At 36.5% G+C, this 18,429-nt stretch overlaps 1 protein-coding gene across 1 annotated transcript in view; it reads right to left on the reverse strand.

The window, feature by feature from the left end:
- The window catches only part of LOC132300849 (uncharacterized), a 52,830-nt gene extending 40,489 nt beyond the window's left edge, over positions 1-12,341 (reverse strand). The window contains exons 1-2 of the mRNA XM_059798104.1: positions 12,093-12,341; positions 11,795-11,922 (exon numbers count right to left, since the gene is read on the reverse strand). Coding sequence (XP_059654087.1) covers positions 11,795-11,922; positions 12,093-12,102 — 138 coding nt within the window. The 5' untranslated portion in view covers positions 12,103-12,341. The remainder of the gene's footprint in view (positions 1-11,794; positions 11,923-12,092) is intronic.
- Between the last annotated feature and the right edge of the window lie 6,088 nt (positions 12,342-18,429).

Here is an 18,429-nt window from a genome sequence, read left to right on the forward strand (position 1 = left end):
TCAATTTCAGAAATTTGCAATATTAATTTTCAGAAATGAGAGAAACAATAATACCTCTAATGAAATTGAAATAATCATGTTAATATGATACAAAGTGGTCAAATTAATGGCTCATAATCATGAAAGGAAGTGCATCATTTTCCTTTCTTCTGCTCTTTTAGTTTTCCTTGAAAGTAGTAGTAATTCATTTGAGATCATAACATAAACAATACTCAAAATTAAGAAGTGGAGGCTTCATGCAGAAGCTGCATGTGCCAATGTAAGATCTATTAGAGTTTACAATGTAATTGGTTGAAAGAAATCAACAAAACAATGACAATTTCCACAAATCAAAGAACCAACTCGTCAATTTTTCTTATGAACAACAGCTTGGCCCACATTACAAAGGAGTAGTAAAACATTTTACAAATGTTACAAATGTTTTAGTGCTTTAAAAAGATCAAATAACAAGGATAACTCCCATCAGATCTAAGATAAACAATTTATAAACTTTTCATATCAGAAACTGATTCCTTATATAACCTTTTTCCCCCCGAAGTAGTTGTAAAGCACCTACACTTGCTGTGTATATAAATATAACAAGTAGAAAGCAATTGCTTCTTGCAAAAGCGTCGCCAACTCAGGACTTCATAAATGCAAATGATATGAAAAAATCAAAAGTTTGATAGATTTTATGACATTCTAGAGCTTTAAAGAAATCAACAAAGCAAGTACGACTCCCTGTCAGATCAAGATGAAAAACTCATTCATTTGTCAAATGAATACCAGTTCATCATATGATAACTGTTGAAAGAAAAATAAAAGTTGAAGAGAGACATTAAAAAATGAAGGACACAAGAATATAACGTGGTTCAGCCACTAGGGCTTAAATCCACAACACACAAAGCCCAAAGGGCTACATCTCTTTCATTCCATTCTCTCTTAATTTTGTTTACAATAACCACCTCTATTTATAGGTGAATTGGGGAAGACTTGTAGCTATAATAAAGGAATTACACAGAAAGTCAAATACAAATATGGCAACAACTTGTTGCCCAAGTATAGCAACTTAACATTCTGTCAAGGAGTGATTTTAGGGCTTAAATCACTCATATAATTATTCTCCAACAATAACCAAATCCTTTAGCTAAACAACCTACTCTTGATACACAAGCATGTGACCACCTGTCACTTGATACACAGGTATGCAACCACTTGAGTGGAGATCTAAAGTAGTTAAAACCAGAATAATTTTTTTTTAAAATAATAAAAGGGCACAATGACAACCCTCGATGTAAACCATTTAAGCTTGAAAGTTGAAACCTCAGTTGCATATCCAAGTCATAAATGCCTCCTTGTCCTTCAGGCCCTTCATCATGTCAATTAATCTGGGAAGCATGGTCACTTCTAGGAAGGTGTCATGTATGAGTCAAACACGTCAGATGCAGACACTTTGTGACACTTCTACACTGGTCATGTCTTGTTAATGAGTCCAAGATTCAATAAATTCCATTATTTCAAAGGCTTGACATCTCAGGCACTCCCAACAAATGTTACATAGCACAAAACACACCTTAATAAGATCCTCGTCTCAGGGACTCCCAACAAATGTTACATAGGACAAAATACACCTTAATATGATCCTTGTCCGCCACTATTGGAAACAAGATGAACAGAGAGTATGATACAATGACCTTTTGATAATTTTTTAGTTTTGTCCTCTGCCTACTCATTTTTGCTCCATGCCCCATGTCTATGCTTTATAAATCTACGAGTCACATCCTAAAATGAACATAACAAATTCTTTTTAAATCCTAAATCCTATCAAATTTACATTTTAGCTGATAACATCAAAAAGAGGTCCAACTTCTTCTCTTCTTCATTAGTTGCATGAAAAATACCCACCTTATTTAGCCTCCACAACAAGAGGCAGACCTAATTATATACATTGTTCCATGCTTGCTTTTTTACAAATCACGTTTTGTCAAGGGCCGCATGGGTAACAAGAAGTGCATAATCATACAAAAGCTGTAAAGAATCAACCACATAAACAAACAAAGAACACAAAATTTAATGTGATTTAGCAGTGCCCCTACTTCCATGGAGGAGAAAGGACCAAAAATTCACTATCAACACTCAAAAGGTGTAACAAGATAATCAATCACTCAAGTCACTGATCTCTAATTCCTCAATTCTCTCATATCTCTCTTCCCATATATTCCAAAAAACAACGCTTCGCAAGGGTTTTTATAACCAAAGGACACTTAGGAATTGGAAACAAGATCTCTGCCTCAAACGAAATCAACCAGTTGAACAGAGCCTATGATTGGTTCGAAATTTACTAGAGAGAGTTCAACCAATTGATCACTGCCTTAATACCATGTGTTGGTATCACTTCAACTAGCCAGAAACTTACCTCAACCGCTACATGACTCCAGACTTGGCCCTAAAGTCTTACCTCAGCTAATTGGAATATGTTGCTGATGGCTACTTTAAACCTGAAACCTTCTTTGCTTCCAAAACAAACCTATTGCTTCTTTTGTAAAGCCCAAAAAGAAAATACAAGAAATCAATCTTAAAAACTGTCGTGAACACTACTCGTAGTCAACTATTCCTTATTTAGGGATATGATTACAGCTTTCATATTTTACACATGAAGTATTTACCTAGACACACAATATGTCTAGATACATTCCTTGCTCTGCACTCACCTACCACCTCCCTTATTTTGTGTTCTGGAAGATTTACATATACCTATTGTAATCATCCTTTTGTGATATAAAATAAGAGATACACTCCATTCTCCTCTCTCTCTCTCTCTTCACTCTAAGATTTAGCTTTAGCTTTCAACATGGTATCAGAGCTCCAAGGTTAAAGTTGGAGACCTAACCCAAGCTTTGTCTTCCTTTTTTTTTTTTTTTTTTTTTTCCCCCCTTCATCTCAGTTCTTTCTTTCTTTTATTGTATCGTCAACTTCTCTACTGTTTTTTTTTTTTTTTTATTATTTTCTCTCTGTCAATTGGACAGAGATGACCTAGAACCCTAGGTCATCAAAAAACAAAAATGTGTCTTTCTATGACAGTCTGACAGAGATATCCTAAAAAAAAAAAAGAGCCCTTTCTTGATTTCATGTTCAACATTCTTTCTTATTGATCTCATGCTCAAAGTTCAATAGCTTTCCTTTCTTTAGCATTTGTACTCGGATTATCTCGTCTCTACTATCATGGGTGACAAATCGAAAAACAAGGACTCTCTCGTTTTCGGTAATAGAACTGCTACCAAATTGAAGGTTCCCAATGACCTTCAATGGTCTCAAGTAGTCCAAGTTTTTCTAAAAGCTCGTGGGAAATTTTACTATATCCAGTCATCCAAGCCTAAGGAGGGAAAACAGACTAATGAATGGGAACAAGAGGATGCCCAGATTATGACTTGGTTGTGGAACAGTATGGAACCAGAGGTGTTCAATAGTGTCTCATTTCTAGAGTCTGCTAAGGAGATTTGGGGTGCTCTTAAAGAAATGTACTTGTCAGAAAAATATATATATATATTTCTCGGATCTACCAATTGTACCAAGGTATCTTTTCACTTCAACAGGGTGATCGTTCGGTTGAAGAATATTACTCAGAACTGAATGGTATGTGGGAAGAACTTAATGTTTATCAGCCTTTGACTACAGATTTAGAGACACAGAAACAACACACACAGGAATTTCGGGTAGCAAAATTTCTCTCTGGACTTCAGCCAAAACTTGCTCCTATTAGTTTTCAAATTCTCTCGGGCAAAGACTTCCCAACTGCTAGTGAGACCTTTGCTCGGGTTTGACGTGCCTCCATCCACTCTTCTACCATAAAAAAGGAGGATCGTTCCGCCCTTGCAGTTCCAGCTGAGCAATCCGATACTTCTAGTGGTGGCTGAGGAGGACGTGGTCCTTCACACACTAGCAGAGGTGGCCGTGGTAGCCGAGGTGGTCGTAGCGGCCGAGGTGGTCATGGTCGGAGGACATGTACACATTGTGGCTGTACCAACCATTCTGTTGATTTCTGTTGGGAACTTCATGGCAAGCCTGCATGGGCAAATCAGGCTGTGGTTGAGGGGGAGAACACAAATCCTACTACTAAGGAACGGGTTCTTATCTCCAAAGCTGAGTATGATTCAATTGTCAAGCGTGTTAATCCTCCATCCACTTCTGCAATCACTTTTGTTGATTCAGGTAATACTTGCCTCCATTCTTCACTAAGTACACCTTGGATAATTGATTCTGGGAGGATCATATGACAGGTAACCCCTCTTCTGTCTAATAGTTCTCGTATGAGTTCGTCATTCGTCAGAATAGCTAATGGTACCAACTCTCAAGTCCAAGGAATTGGCACTGTTAGTACCTCTAGTTTAGCATTCTCTTATGTCTTGTATCTACCCCAATTTCCCTTTAATTTGTTATCGGTTCGTAAACTTACTTCTGCCCTAAATTGCTCAGTAACATTTTATCTTACTCACTGTGTCTTTCAGGATCTAAAGACGAAGAGGATGATTAGTGGGGGCTTTGAAAAGGATGGGCTCTACTACTTTCAGACGTCTTGTTCACCTATTTCATCTGCACTCTATACCTCGACTTCTCTGTACCAATGGCATTGTCGACTTGGGCATCCTTCGTTTGACAGTCTTTGGCATTTGTCCTTCCCTACCTAGTTTTTCTAATTTTAATTGTGAAACTTGTTACCTTAGCAAACATGGGGCTTCTTTTAAACTTAGGACTGACGGACCTTGTTTACGCCCTTTTGAACTTACTCACTCTGATGTTTGGGGTCCCGCCCGAACTACTGGGTTAGCTGGTGCTCGTTATTTTGTCTCTTTTATTGATTACTATTCTCGTTTAACTTGGTTATATGTTCTCAAAAATCGATCGCAAGTATTTGATGTGTTTAAATCTTTTTATGCTGAAATAACTAATCAGTTGGATATTAAGTTACATATTCTTCGAACTAATAATGCTCTTGAATATACAAACTCTCTCTTTCAGTAATTTTTTAAGTATAGAGGTGTTACCCATCAAACTTCGTGTTAATACTCCCCAACAAAATGAGATTGCTGAAAGAAAGAATGGACCAATTCTTGCCATTGCTCGAGCTCTAATGATTCAAATGAATGTACCTAAACATTTTTTGGGAGACGCGGTTCTTACTGCAGCATATCTATTGTTTAGAATGCCGTCTCGGGTCCTTAAAGGAAAATCAACTTTTCAGATGATGTTTCCTGGTAAAGACCTCTTTCCAATTCCTCCAAAAGTGTTTGGGTGCATTTGTTTTGTACGTAATTTAAATCCAAGACGGAACAACCTTGACCCTCGAGCTCATAAATGTATATTTTTAGGTTATTCTCGCACTCATAAAGGATATAGGTGCTACAACCCTTCTTTGAGAAAACATTTTGTGTATGCCAATGTCACATTCTTTGAACATGTTCCATTTTATTCTAAGGCGAGTAACCAAGTGGAGGAACCTATTTTACAAGACATTGTTCTACCATCTCCAGATATTGTTCTATCCTCTTGATATTCCTCCCATTACTCGGGTTAATACCCGGCGATGTCGCAGGAATACCTCTCCTACTCCTACCACTGCCAGGATGAAACTCTTGTGCCACTTGCTCCAGCGGTTGAATAGGCAGAGCCTTCCTTGCATCATCCACCATCTTTCTCGGCGCCTACAGCTCTGACTAATCATCCTTTTGAGTCTGACCTTGATCTTCCAATTGCGCTTCGCAAAGGTAAAAGGGTTTGTACCAATCATCCTATATCTCATTTTGTGTCTTATAACCATTTGTCACCTTCCTTTAAGGCTTTTTTCTTTATCCTTGTCATCTGTTGCTATTCCTAAGTTATATAAGAAGGCTTTTTCCCATCCTGGATGGCGAAAAGCTATGGAAGAAGAGATGCATGGCTTACAATTGAATCATACTTGTGATCTACTTCTAAAGCCTGCAAGTGCTCATGTTGTTGGTTGTCGTTGGGTTTTCATAGTGAAACAGAATCCTGATGGCACTATGGATCGTTTAAAGGCTCGCCTTGTTGCCAAGGGTTTCACTCAGACCTATGGCATTGACTATACCGAGACTCTCTCTCCTGTGGCTAAGTTGAACTCCATTCACATAATTATCTCTCTCGCTGTCAATCTTAACTGGCCTCTCCATCAACTAAATGTCAAAAATGTTTTTCTTCACGGCGATCTTACTGACACAATATACATGGCTCAACCTCCTGGGTTTGAGTCCAAGGGGGAGTGTGTTTGTCACCTCAAGAAGTCTATTTATGGACTCAAACAGTCACTCGGGAATGGTTTGATAAATTTAGCAAGGTAGTAGTTGCTCATGGGATGACTAGAAGTCAAGCTGATCATTCAGTTTTCTTTAAAAAGACAAAGTGTGGCATTGTGATTTTGGTGGTTTATGTAGATGATATCGTCATTACTGGGAGTGACAAGAAGAGGACTCATACCTTGATTCATCATTTGGGTTTGAATTTTCTCACTAAAGACTTAGGCAAGCTCCGCCATTTTCTTGGTATTGAGGTTGCAAGATCAAAGAAAGGCATTTGTTTATCTAGACAAAATATAATTTTGATATCTTAAAGGACACGGGTTATCTTGGCTCCAAATTCGCAGCAACACCAATGGAGACTAATCTGAAGCTATTCCCTGATGTTGGTGACTTGGTTGATGATTCAAAGATGTACAAACGCGACTTGTAGGTAAGCTGATTTATCTAACAATTACTCGACCAGATATTGCCTATGTAGTCAGTGTTGTGAGTCAGTTTATGTCCAGCCCACGAGTCCCCCACATGGAAGCAGTTATACAGATTCTTAAGTATCTCAAAGGAGCTCCGGGTCGTGGTCTTCGCTATCAGTCATCCGGACATTTGCGTGTCGAGGGTTAAAGTGATTCTGATTGGGCAGGTTCTCCTTTAGACAGACAATCAACGACTGGTTACTGTACATTCATAGGAAGCAATTTAGTCACTTGGAAAAGTAAGAAGCAGTCGGTTGCGGAGTGATCAAGTGTTGAAGTTGAGTATCGTGCAATGGCTCATACTTCCTGTGAGCTAACTTGGTTGAGAACTCTGTTATAGGAGTTCAGGCTTTCTGTTCAAGACTCCTCTCTTCTCTATTGCGATAATCAGACAGCTATTTACATTGCCAGTATTCCGGTTTTCCATGAGAGAACCAAACATATTGAGGTTGATTGTCATTTCATTCGTTCTAAGGTGACTTCCAAATAAATTGTGACTCCATTCGTATCGTCTGGTAATCAGTTAGCAGATATCTTTACTAAGGCTCTACCCAAGCATGCAATCGATTCTATCTGCAGCAAGCTTGGAGTCACATTGACATCTCTCCAACTTGAGTGGGAGTGTCGTGAATACAACTCGTAGTCAACTATACCTTATTTAGGGATATGATTCCAGCTTTCATATTTTACACATGATGTATTTACCTACACACAATATGTCTAGATACATTCCTTGCTCTACACTCACCTACCACCTCCCTTATTTTGTGTTTTGAAAGATATTATATACAACTATTGTAATCATCCTTTTGTGATATGAAATAAGAGATACAGTCCATTCTCCTCTCTCTCTTCTCTCTAAGATTTAGCTTTAGCTTTCAACAAAAACCAAGTTCCATAAGTGGCTTTAGAATTAATTAACAGAGCTTTTCCAGTGTTTCCTAACATTCAGCAGAACTTCTTATCTTATCGAACTTGTTGAACATCTTTTTCTTCTCTTTTCTCTATCTCTCTCTCTCTCAACAAAAACCAAGTTCCATAAGTGGCTTTAGAATTAATTAACAGAGCTTTTCCAGTGTTTCCTAACATTCAGCAGAACTTCTTATCTTATCGAACTTGTTGAACATCTTTTTCTTCTCTTTTCTCTATCTCTCTCTCTCTCGTTTTTTTTTTTTTTTTTTTGTGTGTGTGTGTGTGTGTGTTGGTAAATTGGAATTTTATTAAGGAAAAACAAGTGTATAACAAAGCTTACAAAGCCAAGTAGAAAACAACTACAGCATTATCTGGCACCTCTCAAAGAGGGGAACAACCGAAAAAGAAACAGAAATAACAAAAAGAAAACAAAGCTTGTAATGAAGCCTTTTACAAAGAAACCTACTTGATGCAAAAGATCTAGAGATCAAACTCTCAGACGCACTAATCGGACCTAAACTTGAACCAAAGACAAAACCATGATCAATCTGCTAAGACCATAAAAAAAAATAAAAAAAAATAAAATATATATATATATATATACACAATTGATTTGTAAATTTTCTATTTTTATTTAATAACACTAGTTCGGCCCCCAGTCAAAATTCTGGCCCCACCCTTAATGAGAACACATCAGACGACCTTGGCAAACTAAAAATAAAAATTATACTAATGTCCCCTCGTGTTTAATAAAAATGCATGAATCTTCTTCTCAAACATTTTCGCAAGATGGTGTTTACAAGATAAATATCTAGAATTATAAATTTTCACAAGATAATGTCTATCACCAACTCTCGGGAGCATTGGAAAGGAAGGAAAACTAAAGTATTGTGGGAGCAAGATGGCAAGAATGCCAACAACAATAAGGATTGATATTATATAAGCTAATATTTTTAATTGTAATTTAAAATTTCTATTTTTTTTCATCAAGGTCAGTGTTATTAAAGGCTCAAGGAGCACCAAGAAGCTCGAGGTCATTTGGAGCCTAGGCACAAGGAGCCTTGCAAGTGATGCAAATCATTAAGGGTACTTTAGTCATGATTGAGGCAGTCAATGGTGCCTTAGAAAGTGCCTTGAAGAAAAGTCAAAGAGTCCTTGTTTTACTAAGCCTTGGAATTATTAAGTATACTTAGGAAAGTGATAAAGTTATTAATGTTGTGTGAGAATTCTAAGAGTCATTCTAGGAAAAGTCAAGTGTCATTAATAGTAGAAGCATCATGGCTTGTTCTGTTAATCAGGACGGAATGCTTAAGCTTGCACCCAGACTTGTTATTCTAACTGCAGCCTTTAAAATCTTGCCTTCTGAACCTCTCGATTGATACCTACTAGCTAGCTAGCTAGCTGTTCTTGTTGCAGCAGCTCATCTATGATGGCTCTAAAAGACTGTATCTAACAACCGAAGGAATGCTCTTGAAAACAATCCCTTGATTGAGACATCTAGTCAGACTCCTGTGGTTCATCTGTTCGTTTGACTTCAGCCTTAATTAAGAGTTGGAGTATACCTTTGAAGGTGCAGAATAATCTATTTTATCATTATTATAAAAGGGACAGCCCTCTATATCTGCTGTAATCAAGTCTTTATCAATACATTTTGAGTTATTATCAGATTTTAGACAGTTCTTAAGGCTTTTCCCATATTTCCCTTTAGAAATTTAGGCTCCGACGGTGATTGGAGTATTCCTAGTCTCCCTTATAGTTGTGAAGAAGACTTGTTTCTTTTTCTGTTTGCTTCAAGTGGTATCAGAGCCAGGTTTTAAGATCTGTGATTACTTTGGATCTATGGCTAGGCAAGGAAGCAAGAAAGCCACAAAAGAAGACTTTCAGAAATTTCAAAATCTGCAAAAAAATGAGCACTCTATTAGTACAATATGGAATCATTTCTCCTCTGAATCTGGAGGGTAGGAGAGAAATGGATCAGCAAGTGGATGCATATGAATGTGAAGATTGGGTAAGACAGCCTGTTCGAGAGAGATTTCAGTGCCATATGCAGTCTAGAAGTCCAAAGCAGAGTGCTACCAGATCACAACGTACATGGACATCAATGGTGAAACATGCCCAAGAATCCGAATTTTGGTCCTGCACATGTGAAGATTCAGGATACAAGACTGCCAAGAGTTCACTAGTTTCTGATAATTGCAACGTTGGAAATTATGTTGATTTTGTGGATGCCACATCAGCTTGGGATGAATTTGTCGGATGGGAAGATAAAGAATGTGAAAGGCTGGAGGAAACTACAACTTTCTCGCTTCCAGAATTTGAAAACAATGAAGAGCAATATGAAGAAAAAAATAAGGCAGAAGGGGAGAAGTCTTAAGAAGCAGCCAATAACATCTCAGAAGCTAAAGCAGCTGTCATTATTCAATCTGCATACCATGGATTTGTGGTGAGAAGGTGGGAACTACTGAAGAAATTGAAGCAAATATTTCAAGTTGATTCCAAAGTCGCAGAAATTTCAGACTTTACGCTTGTTGACAGACAAATAGGTGGAGACTTTGAAGATAAATATATTGAACCTCCAGCTGTATGTGGTGCAGTATGCATTACATCAGATTTAAGTTTCCTGAATATTTTGGTCAGAACTGAAGCTTCTTCATTCATGGATTTGATAAATAATAGATTTCATATACATGACCTGATTTGGGGTGGGTTCTTGGCACGATACATAGCTAAGAGTTGTTTCAATTCAAAAATAAGATTAGCTCTGGTCTTGGCTACTGATTTGTGTTTAAGCAGGTGTTGGAAATCTACTAAATTTCTTAAGAGAGGTCTGAAAATCAGATTCTTTATCATTAACAGCAGATTAGTGTGTTTTGTTCGAGTAAGGAAAAGAAGAAAGAAAGGATGGAAGGATTTACTCGGGTTCTTATTTGATCGTGGTATCATATTTTAGAATTTAGATAGTTCTTAAGGCTTTTCCCAGATTTCCCTTTAGAAATCTAGGCTCCGACGGTGATTGCAGTATTCCTAGTCTCTCTCTTACAGTTGTGAGGAAGACTTGTTTCTTTTTTCTGTTTGCTTCAGAGAGCCTAAGTGAAGTGAGGCACACAATTGAAATTTTAAACTACCATAAAAACATTCATATCTCATAAGTCATATCAATATTCTAAAAATTAATAACAAATATAAAAAAGTAAATCAATCAACTATATAAGCATTCAAGAACTATAAAACAGAGCACAAATTTGTTTTCTTGAAAGGCAAAACATAATTTGCTTTTTTGAAAGGAAAAAAACAAAAAGAAATTAATCTATTAACAAAAAAAAAAAAAAAAAAAAAAAAAAAAGGATGAGTAGAGAGTAGAATAGAAGAGAGGAGAGAGAAGTAGAGGAGAAGAGAGAGAGAAGAAGAAAAAGAAAGAACTGACATGGCTTCGTCGTTCATCTTTGCCACTAGGATTTCGTCGTTCGTCTCCCTCTTTTTATGTTTGGTTGACACTTTGACTCATGGACTTCCTTATTTGTTTATTCTTTTGAACAAAGTTCATTCTCTCTCTTATACACTTAAGCTTTCTTATTTGTTTATTAAGTTGTCACATCAGTGTGCCTGGAATGACAACAAGTGCTAGGGCAACAAGCGCTAAGGCTGAGCCTCGAGCCTAGTGCGACAACACTTATCAAGGTAGTAATGATATGTCTAAGCCAAGCTAGAATCAAATTACTCAAAAACTTTTTTCCAAAAATTGATTTTTGCAGATTGAAACAATTGAAGGAAAATTGATTTTCTTTTTTTTATATAAATTTTCCATCTATTTATTTAGGTCGCATTTCTCTCATTTTTTGGATTACATTTTTTCAATAACCAAATATACACACCCGAAGACTAATATCATAAAGAAAATTATATTACAATTGATTTGTAAATTTTCAAATTTTAATTTAATAACACTATTCGCCCCCTAATCAAAATTCTGGCCCCGCCCCTAGGAGAACACATCAGACGACCTTGGCAAACTAAAAACAAAGTCTGAACAGAGCAAAAGAGTATAACTGAATGCTTCCATAATTTCGTTGTTATTATTCCCTTTCACTTCTGGGTATAATATACGGTAACAGAGGGAATTACCTGGTTTTGTTTTGAAATTGTATCTTGAGCAGTAGGCAAAGAAGCAGAGTTGCGAGAAGAGCCAGGGATTGGCCCTTTGATGGGGAAATACCTGTTCTTCTCCGCATCATAATAGAAACCCGGAAGATCTGCCGGGAAGCCATGCGTTATTTAGTAGTAGTATTAGTAACAAATCAAATCAAATACAAAACAATCATAACAATAATCGTAATAGTAGACGGACATAAAAAATAATACTAATAATAAAAATAAAAAATAAAAAATTGTACGACAAACTAAGGAGAGAGGAAGAGAGAACCTTGTGGCATATTGGGAGGGTAGATGGTTGGTAGATAGAGACATACAACAACTGAACCCAGTCTGTAAGACGCTTTTGTAGCCTACGCACCACTACCGATCCGAGAATAAAACAGAGATGAAGGAACCAACTGAATCTAGGCAAGGCGGTGGATGAAAAGAGAGCGGATTCTGAGAAAGCGGTCACGTAACGGGCCTACCCACCTAGCGAGTGAGTTGGTCCGACCCATAAAACAACAAGCTGTGTCTGTGTTATGGTGTAGACGGGTTTTAAAAACCGGCGGCATCAAGAAAATGCAAAATAGATAGTATTTAGAGCATTCGCAGTGGGCTTGCGAAAGGCCCTTTCCGCAAACCAAACAAAGCAGCCTCGCGGAATTGGGCACAACGGCTCGCTATCCGGCTCACGGTATTCCGCGAGCCCAAGCCCGATCGCGAAAATTTTTTTTTGTTTTTTTCCTTAGCAAAGAGACGACATTTTGCCTGAAGCGATTTTTCTTTTTTTTTTTACTTCAGGCTGCAACAGTGCCAACAGTGCCTTAAGGCACTTTTTGGCAGCCTAGTTTTTTTTTTGAAAAAACCCAAAATATGTTATTTTGAGCTTATTTTTTAAAAAATAAAATAAAATAAAATTCAGTAAATTAAAAAATATATTGTTTAGACACTGTTTGTCCAAAATAAATTATTTGTGCCAAAAATAAATTTAAAAACCTTTTTTTTTTGTTTTTTTTCCTTAAAATTTGATTTTTTTTTTTAAATTTTGCGTTAAATTTAAAATTACTGTCATAAATAGTGCATTTGACCGTTAAGGCACTGTTTGGCTGACACAAACAGTGCCTTAAAGATTATAATATTGTAAATTTTTTTAAAAAAATTCAATTTTGTAAAACTTTTTTTTAAAAAAAATAATTAAAATTAAAATTTCATTTTCTTATTCCCATAGGATTTTGTAATTCTTATTTTCTTATTCTAATTCATTATTTTTAATCTTAAAATTTAATTTAATTTTTTTTTTTTTTTTTTTTTTTGAAGAGCGAAAATTCGGAGAGCCTGATGGAGTGCATGTTTCTGGAGAGCGAAAACTGCTGACGTAGCTCTTGGAATTGTTGACGTGACTCTTGGAAAAGCTGATGTAATGACCCGGATTTTTCGGATAAATTTTTTCCGTTATCTTTTCCCTTCTGAGTTTGGTTTCTTGTCGATTAGTGTCGTCTTGAGTGCTCTGGAGTGATTTCCGAGACTCTTTTCTGTGGATTAACAACTTCCTTTGAGAACCGAGTCAGTTCCGCACTTTTCGTTTTTCGACACTATTCACTTTTTGTCTTTTCCCTATTTTGTCTTTTTCCCTATTTCGTCTTTTCCTCGTTTATCACTCTGTTTGCGTAACCACTCTTCTTGTGTTCGGAGTTGGTTTCTGACTTCGCGTATCTTCATTCTCAATGATTTCTATGAGATACGTATCTTTACTTTCATGAAAAAGTACTCTGGTTCCTCCCGGTGTCTATAGGGGCATAAATGCAAAGTTCTTTGGAAACTTTTTCTTTTCTTGAGGTGTTTTTCATAAATATCTTTTGAAGATATTTTATTTCAGGGGTATCTAAGAAAATATCTTTTGGAAGATATTTTCATTCTGGGACAGTTTCGCAGTTTTCACTTTTTAGAGGGGTCATTGTACAATTAATGAAAGTTATTGCTCAATGCCTTATTTTGAGCCTGGATCCTCGTACGGGATTCATTTTCACATTTCGTCGAGTCATGGACTCTTAGAATTTCCTCCTGCATGATGTTTTCCAGTTTCAGGATTTCTGGCCCCGGTTTGCGCCAAATTTGTTTTGGGCATAACTCTCTGCTCGGGACTCGGTTTTCGACGTCGTTTCTTCCGTTATTCATATTTTCTCATTTGGAATCTTTTTTGTTCACAGAGTTTTGCCATTTGAGCGCGTCTGCTCAAATTCCGCTTTTCCGAACCTGGTGGGGCCTATTCGAGGCACTTTTTGAGTTTTTCTATAAATATGAGGTCTTAGAAAGAAAAATAAGATTTTCTCTCTCTCCTCTCTCATGGCTGGCCCAAGCTCCATCCATGGCTGCCATCTTCTCTCTCCTCTTTTGGACTTCTTCCCTTTATTAAAAAGTGGTGATACCTTTGTGTTTATTGTTCTCCTCGGCGAGGCCTACGATTCCAACTGATTGGAATCTCGTTTTGGCCATTTCTTGAGTTCGGGTTTGAAGTCAAGTTGTGTTTTTGATGGGGCTTCCTTGGGATTCATGTTCGTGGCGTTGTCCCCGATAAAACCTAGGAGTTTCATCGGATTCGGAGCCGATTTATTTTGGTGGGGATTTGAGATTTCATCTCAAATGGGGTAGGGAATGTTTTAGGATTTTATATGTGTTGTATTGTGTGTTTTCCATGTTTATACAACCTAAATGTATGCCTTGTATCAAATCTAGGAAATTTAAAATATTTAATTCTTTGTATAAGATTTAATTTTCATGATGATGAGAAACTTGGTTTTGAATTGTGGCATGGTAGAAACTCTTGTTTTAATATGTTGGTTAACATATATTAAATTGGAATTAATTAAATAAGAATTACTCTTTTTAATTAAGATTTATCTTTTGTGAAATATTTAAGTTCATGGTCATACCTTGCATGGAATTGAGTTGTATTATGCTTCTAAATTAAGTTTTGGCATGTTTGTTAACATACTTTAATTTGAGAGCATTTGGTTGAGTTTGGAAATCTAGAGACTTTAATTAAGGGAATTAATTAAAATTTATTTTGGTGGTTTTATGGGCCTAATTAAGCTTGTGTGTGAATATATGCAATGACCATGATATGTTTATTAACATATATTAAATTGGCGCCAATTGGAAATGATTTGAAATCTAGAGAGTTTAATTATTTTGATGTAATTAAATTCTATTTTGTTTATCTATGGATCTAATCATGTTTTAGAAATTGTTTCTCATTTTAAGAGCATGGATTTAGACTCATGATGTATTCACTAGATTGTGTTATATGCATTGAAGAGCATTGTTATTAAGTTTATATTCATAAGGGTATGTTTCTAATATGAATATATTGTTGGTTTGTGATTTCGTAGCATTATGGATATGAAATGCTTATTATGCACAATTGAGAGTTATATTGCTAACTTATTACTATGTAGTAGTAATATACATAAGTTATGAACTTATTTGGCTTATTTTGGAATCTTGGAACATTGTTGAGTTGAGATGGCTAAGGTTTGGCTCTAGTACGGGGACGTGAGTCCTCTAAGTCATCGAGATAGTACACACTTAGGGTGATCTTCCCTGCGGATTAGTGCCCGGAATAACCATTGAGGTCTCGGCAGAATTCCGAGCGTGATGTCCAAGTTTTCTACTGTTTGTTTTCGCATTCAATTCCAAGTTGACAATCATGTTTACCTTGTTAACTTGTGATTTTGGCTATTTGCGATTTTGATGTTGTTAAGTACATCCATACTAAATTGATATATTTAGTTGATTTCACACTTTTAGATTTCTAGTTGATAACCTAGAGAATCTATGTCTTGATGTGTGGTATTAGATATTCTAATTATGCTAAATTGTTATATTTAGTTGATGTTGCATTTTAGACTTTAAGTTGTTAACCTTGAGAATCTATATGTTGTTGCTTGTGGAAGCATGCTCCTATGTTGTTGCTTTGTGTAAGCATACTCCTATGTTGTTGCTTTGTGTAAGCATGAACCTATGTTGCTAAAATTGCATGGATGAAGTGATTGATGCTAGAAATGATCTTAGGTAGCTAGGATACTCCTTGAGTTTCACCTTTGACATAGACGTTAGGTGGAATGAACCACTATAATTAAATCATACAAACTTGTAAAACGTAGGTCGATGTATGCTCATTTCCTACGAGTAGCTTTATGTTACTCACCCCTACGATACTGGGGCATATTTTAGGTACAAAAATTAAAGTTGAGGTCTTCATTATGCTTGGATGGTTTGCGGACTTGGAGACTTCCATTTTTGGTGAAGGTTGGCTTGGAATGCCAATTGTAGTCTTATATGTCAACATATGTACATTTGATTCCTTATATGTAATGTATACATGAGTACACTCCTTACAATGTATTTGATATGTATGAGATGAGGCCGGAGGCCAATGACATGTAATTTGTATCCTATGTAAATTTTGACTTCATGGAATATTAAGAAAGTATTGAAAAATATTGAGTTTTTGCTTCACCATGTTTGCATTGGGTGTGGGAATTCTATTTTGATTCTTCCATAGGGTCTCATTAATCATGTATGAAGTGTGGCCAAGGGTCAAATGGTATTTTGAAACCATTTCATAATTTTGAATTCCAAGTTTTCATTCCAAATTACATTTTTGGCATTTTGGCCGTTGGGGGGTCATATTTTGTATCGGCCATATTTTTGGGCCATGGACCATTGTAGCACATCTTACTAGGTAAGTTACGTTTACGTGCATGGTCGTTTCCGGGCAAAGCTTCTTCTTTGGTGAAATGAGCCTCCTACGGACTCATTTTACACTTTTGTTGCATTTTCTGACCTAAGGGTATTTTGGAAATTTTTTTTGGGAAATAAATTCCGTTCTTCACATGGTTGAATAGAAAATATGATTTTAGGGGGGATTTCTTTTTTGTGTTTTTCCAGAAAATGCCATCTTGGCATCGGAAATCACATCTGAAGTTCAGCTTTCAGTTTTTAAATTTAGCAGCTTTTTGGACCCTCTGGACCAGTTTTCTTGGGAGGGCATTTTGGGCATTTCACATTGCATATTTTTCGATTTTCCTCAAGAATCATGTAGAAAACTCAATTTTGAGGAGGGTTTCTTCTTTGAGTTTTTCCAGAAAATGTCATCTAGACCCTCAAATTTTCATTTTTCCCGGAAAAACCCTTGCTGCCAGATTTTTGGGTTGCACTTTACTGCCCTCTTCACATGTAAACGGTTACGAGGGGTTTCGTAACCGGTTACATGTGCATGGGCAGTGTTTTTGGCAAGATTTTTGGCCTCCTAACCGGTTAGGAAGGTCTCCTAACCGGTTAGATGTTCTTGGGTTGACATTTTTTGACCGTTTTGCCTTTTCCTCTTCCGTTAGCCATATCTTCTTCATCCGGACTCCAAATCAAGCAATTTTTGAGTCTAAGTTCACTGATTTTTCGTTGTCTTTCCAATGGTGTGCTCGGTGGCACCCACTTTTAAGCTGGAAATGATGATTTTTCCCCTAGATTCATTCTTGTTCGTTTTTGAAACGTTGCTTCCCTATTTGATTCCTTTGGGTTCCGTGACCTCGTTAAGGGTCATAATGGTGTCTTAAAGCCATGTTGTATCTCTAGAGACCGTTGTTTTGTCTTTTGCTTCCACACTTCGGATCCATTATCGGGTCATCTTTCGGTTCATCACTGGCGCACCGGGTTGAAAAACTTGGGCCGTTACAGTTGAAGTGGAATTTTTAGAGAGCCAAAATCTGGAAAGGCTAGTGCAGATGGTCTTACACAGCATGAGCGAGGTCTTGACTGATGGTATTAAATTCAATCCAAAAAAATATGAGAGAGTATGCATAAATCCGTGAGGATCACACCAACGATAAAGTTAGAGTATTCTTTAAATGCCGATGAAGTATTCATACAAAAAAAATTGTTCTCTATTGATTCAAACAGTGTATCTATGAGATAGGGATAGATAAAGAGGAAAAAGGAATGATTTCACATGGTAAAATCAACCTGATTTATTTCATACCTTTGGCTTAATGAGAAAATGAGTCAAATTCTACGTAATCAAACCTACGGGCCTTAAGAAATGATGGAAGGGAATAAAAAATGAGATAAATAAATAAAATAAGTAAATAAAAATGAAGTAGAAGAACCCGATTCTAAATGAACAAATATATATGATCAATTTTAGTCTTTGGCACATTATGTTGATTCAACAATGTTTAAATAATAAATTTTTTCGGGGAGGACAAGTCGTTAGCGATGTGTCTAATTTGATTAAAAGTCGCACAATGTCATTATTCTAAATCTTAGCTAATAAGGGTTTGTACGAAGTCATTGCAGTCATTCCATTTTGTCCCTACCCATTTTTAGGGGCATTCTGAGAAAGTCCTACTAACGCTGATACACTTTATTTTTTAACATATTCTCTAAATAACACTAGTTTTGGCAAATTAAGAAAATAAAAAAATCGAATGGTAGGATTATAAAATTGACATCACCATTGTGTTCGAAACATTCCAAAACCTTGGGGTACACCTGGAGCCAAGTTCATAGCACAACTTTTAGCAATGATCAAGAAATGGGCAAAGTTGTAATTTTGCAGTTGTCGC

The sequence above is a fragment of the Cornus florida genome, unplaced genomic scaffold (genome assembly GCF_030987335.1).
Source record: "Cornus florida cultivar Cherokee Brave unplaced genomic scaffold, ASM3098733v1 CherokeeBrave_3.0.0_Hap2_Chr03, whole genome shotgun sequence".
Lineage (NCBI taxonomy): Eukaryota > Viridiplantae > Streptophyta > Magnoliopsida > Cornales > Cornaceae > Cornus > Cornus florida.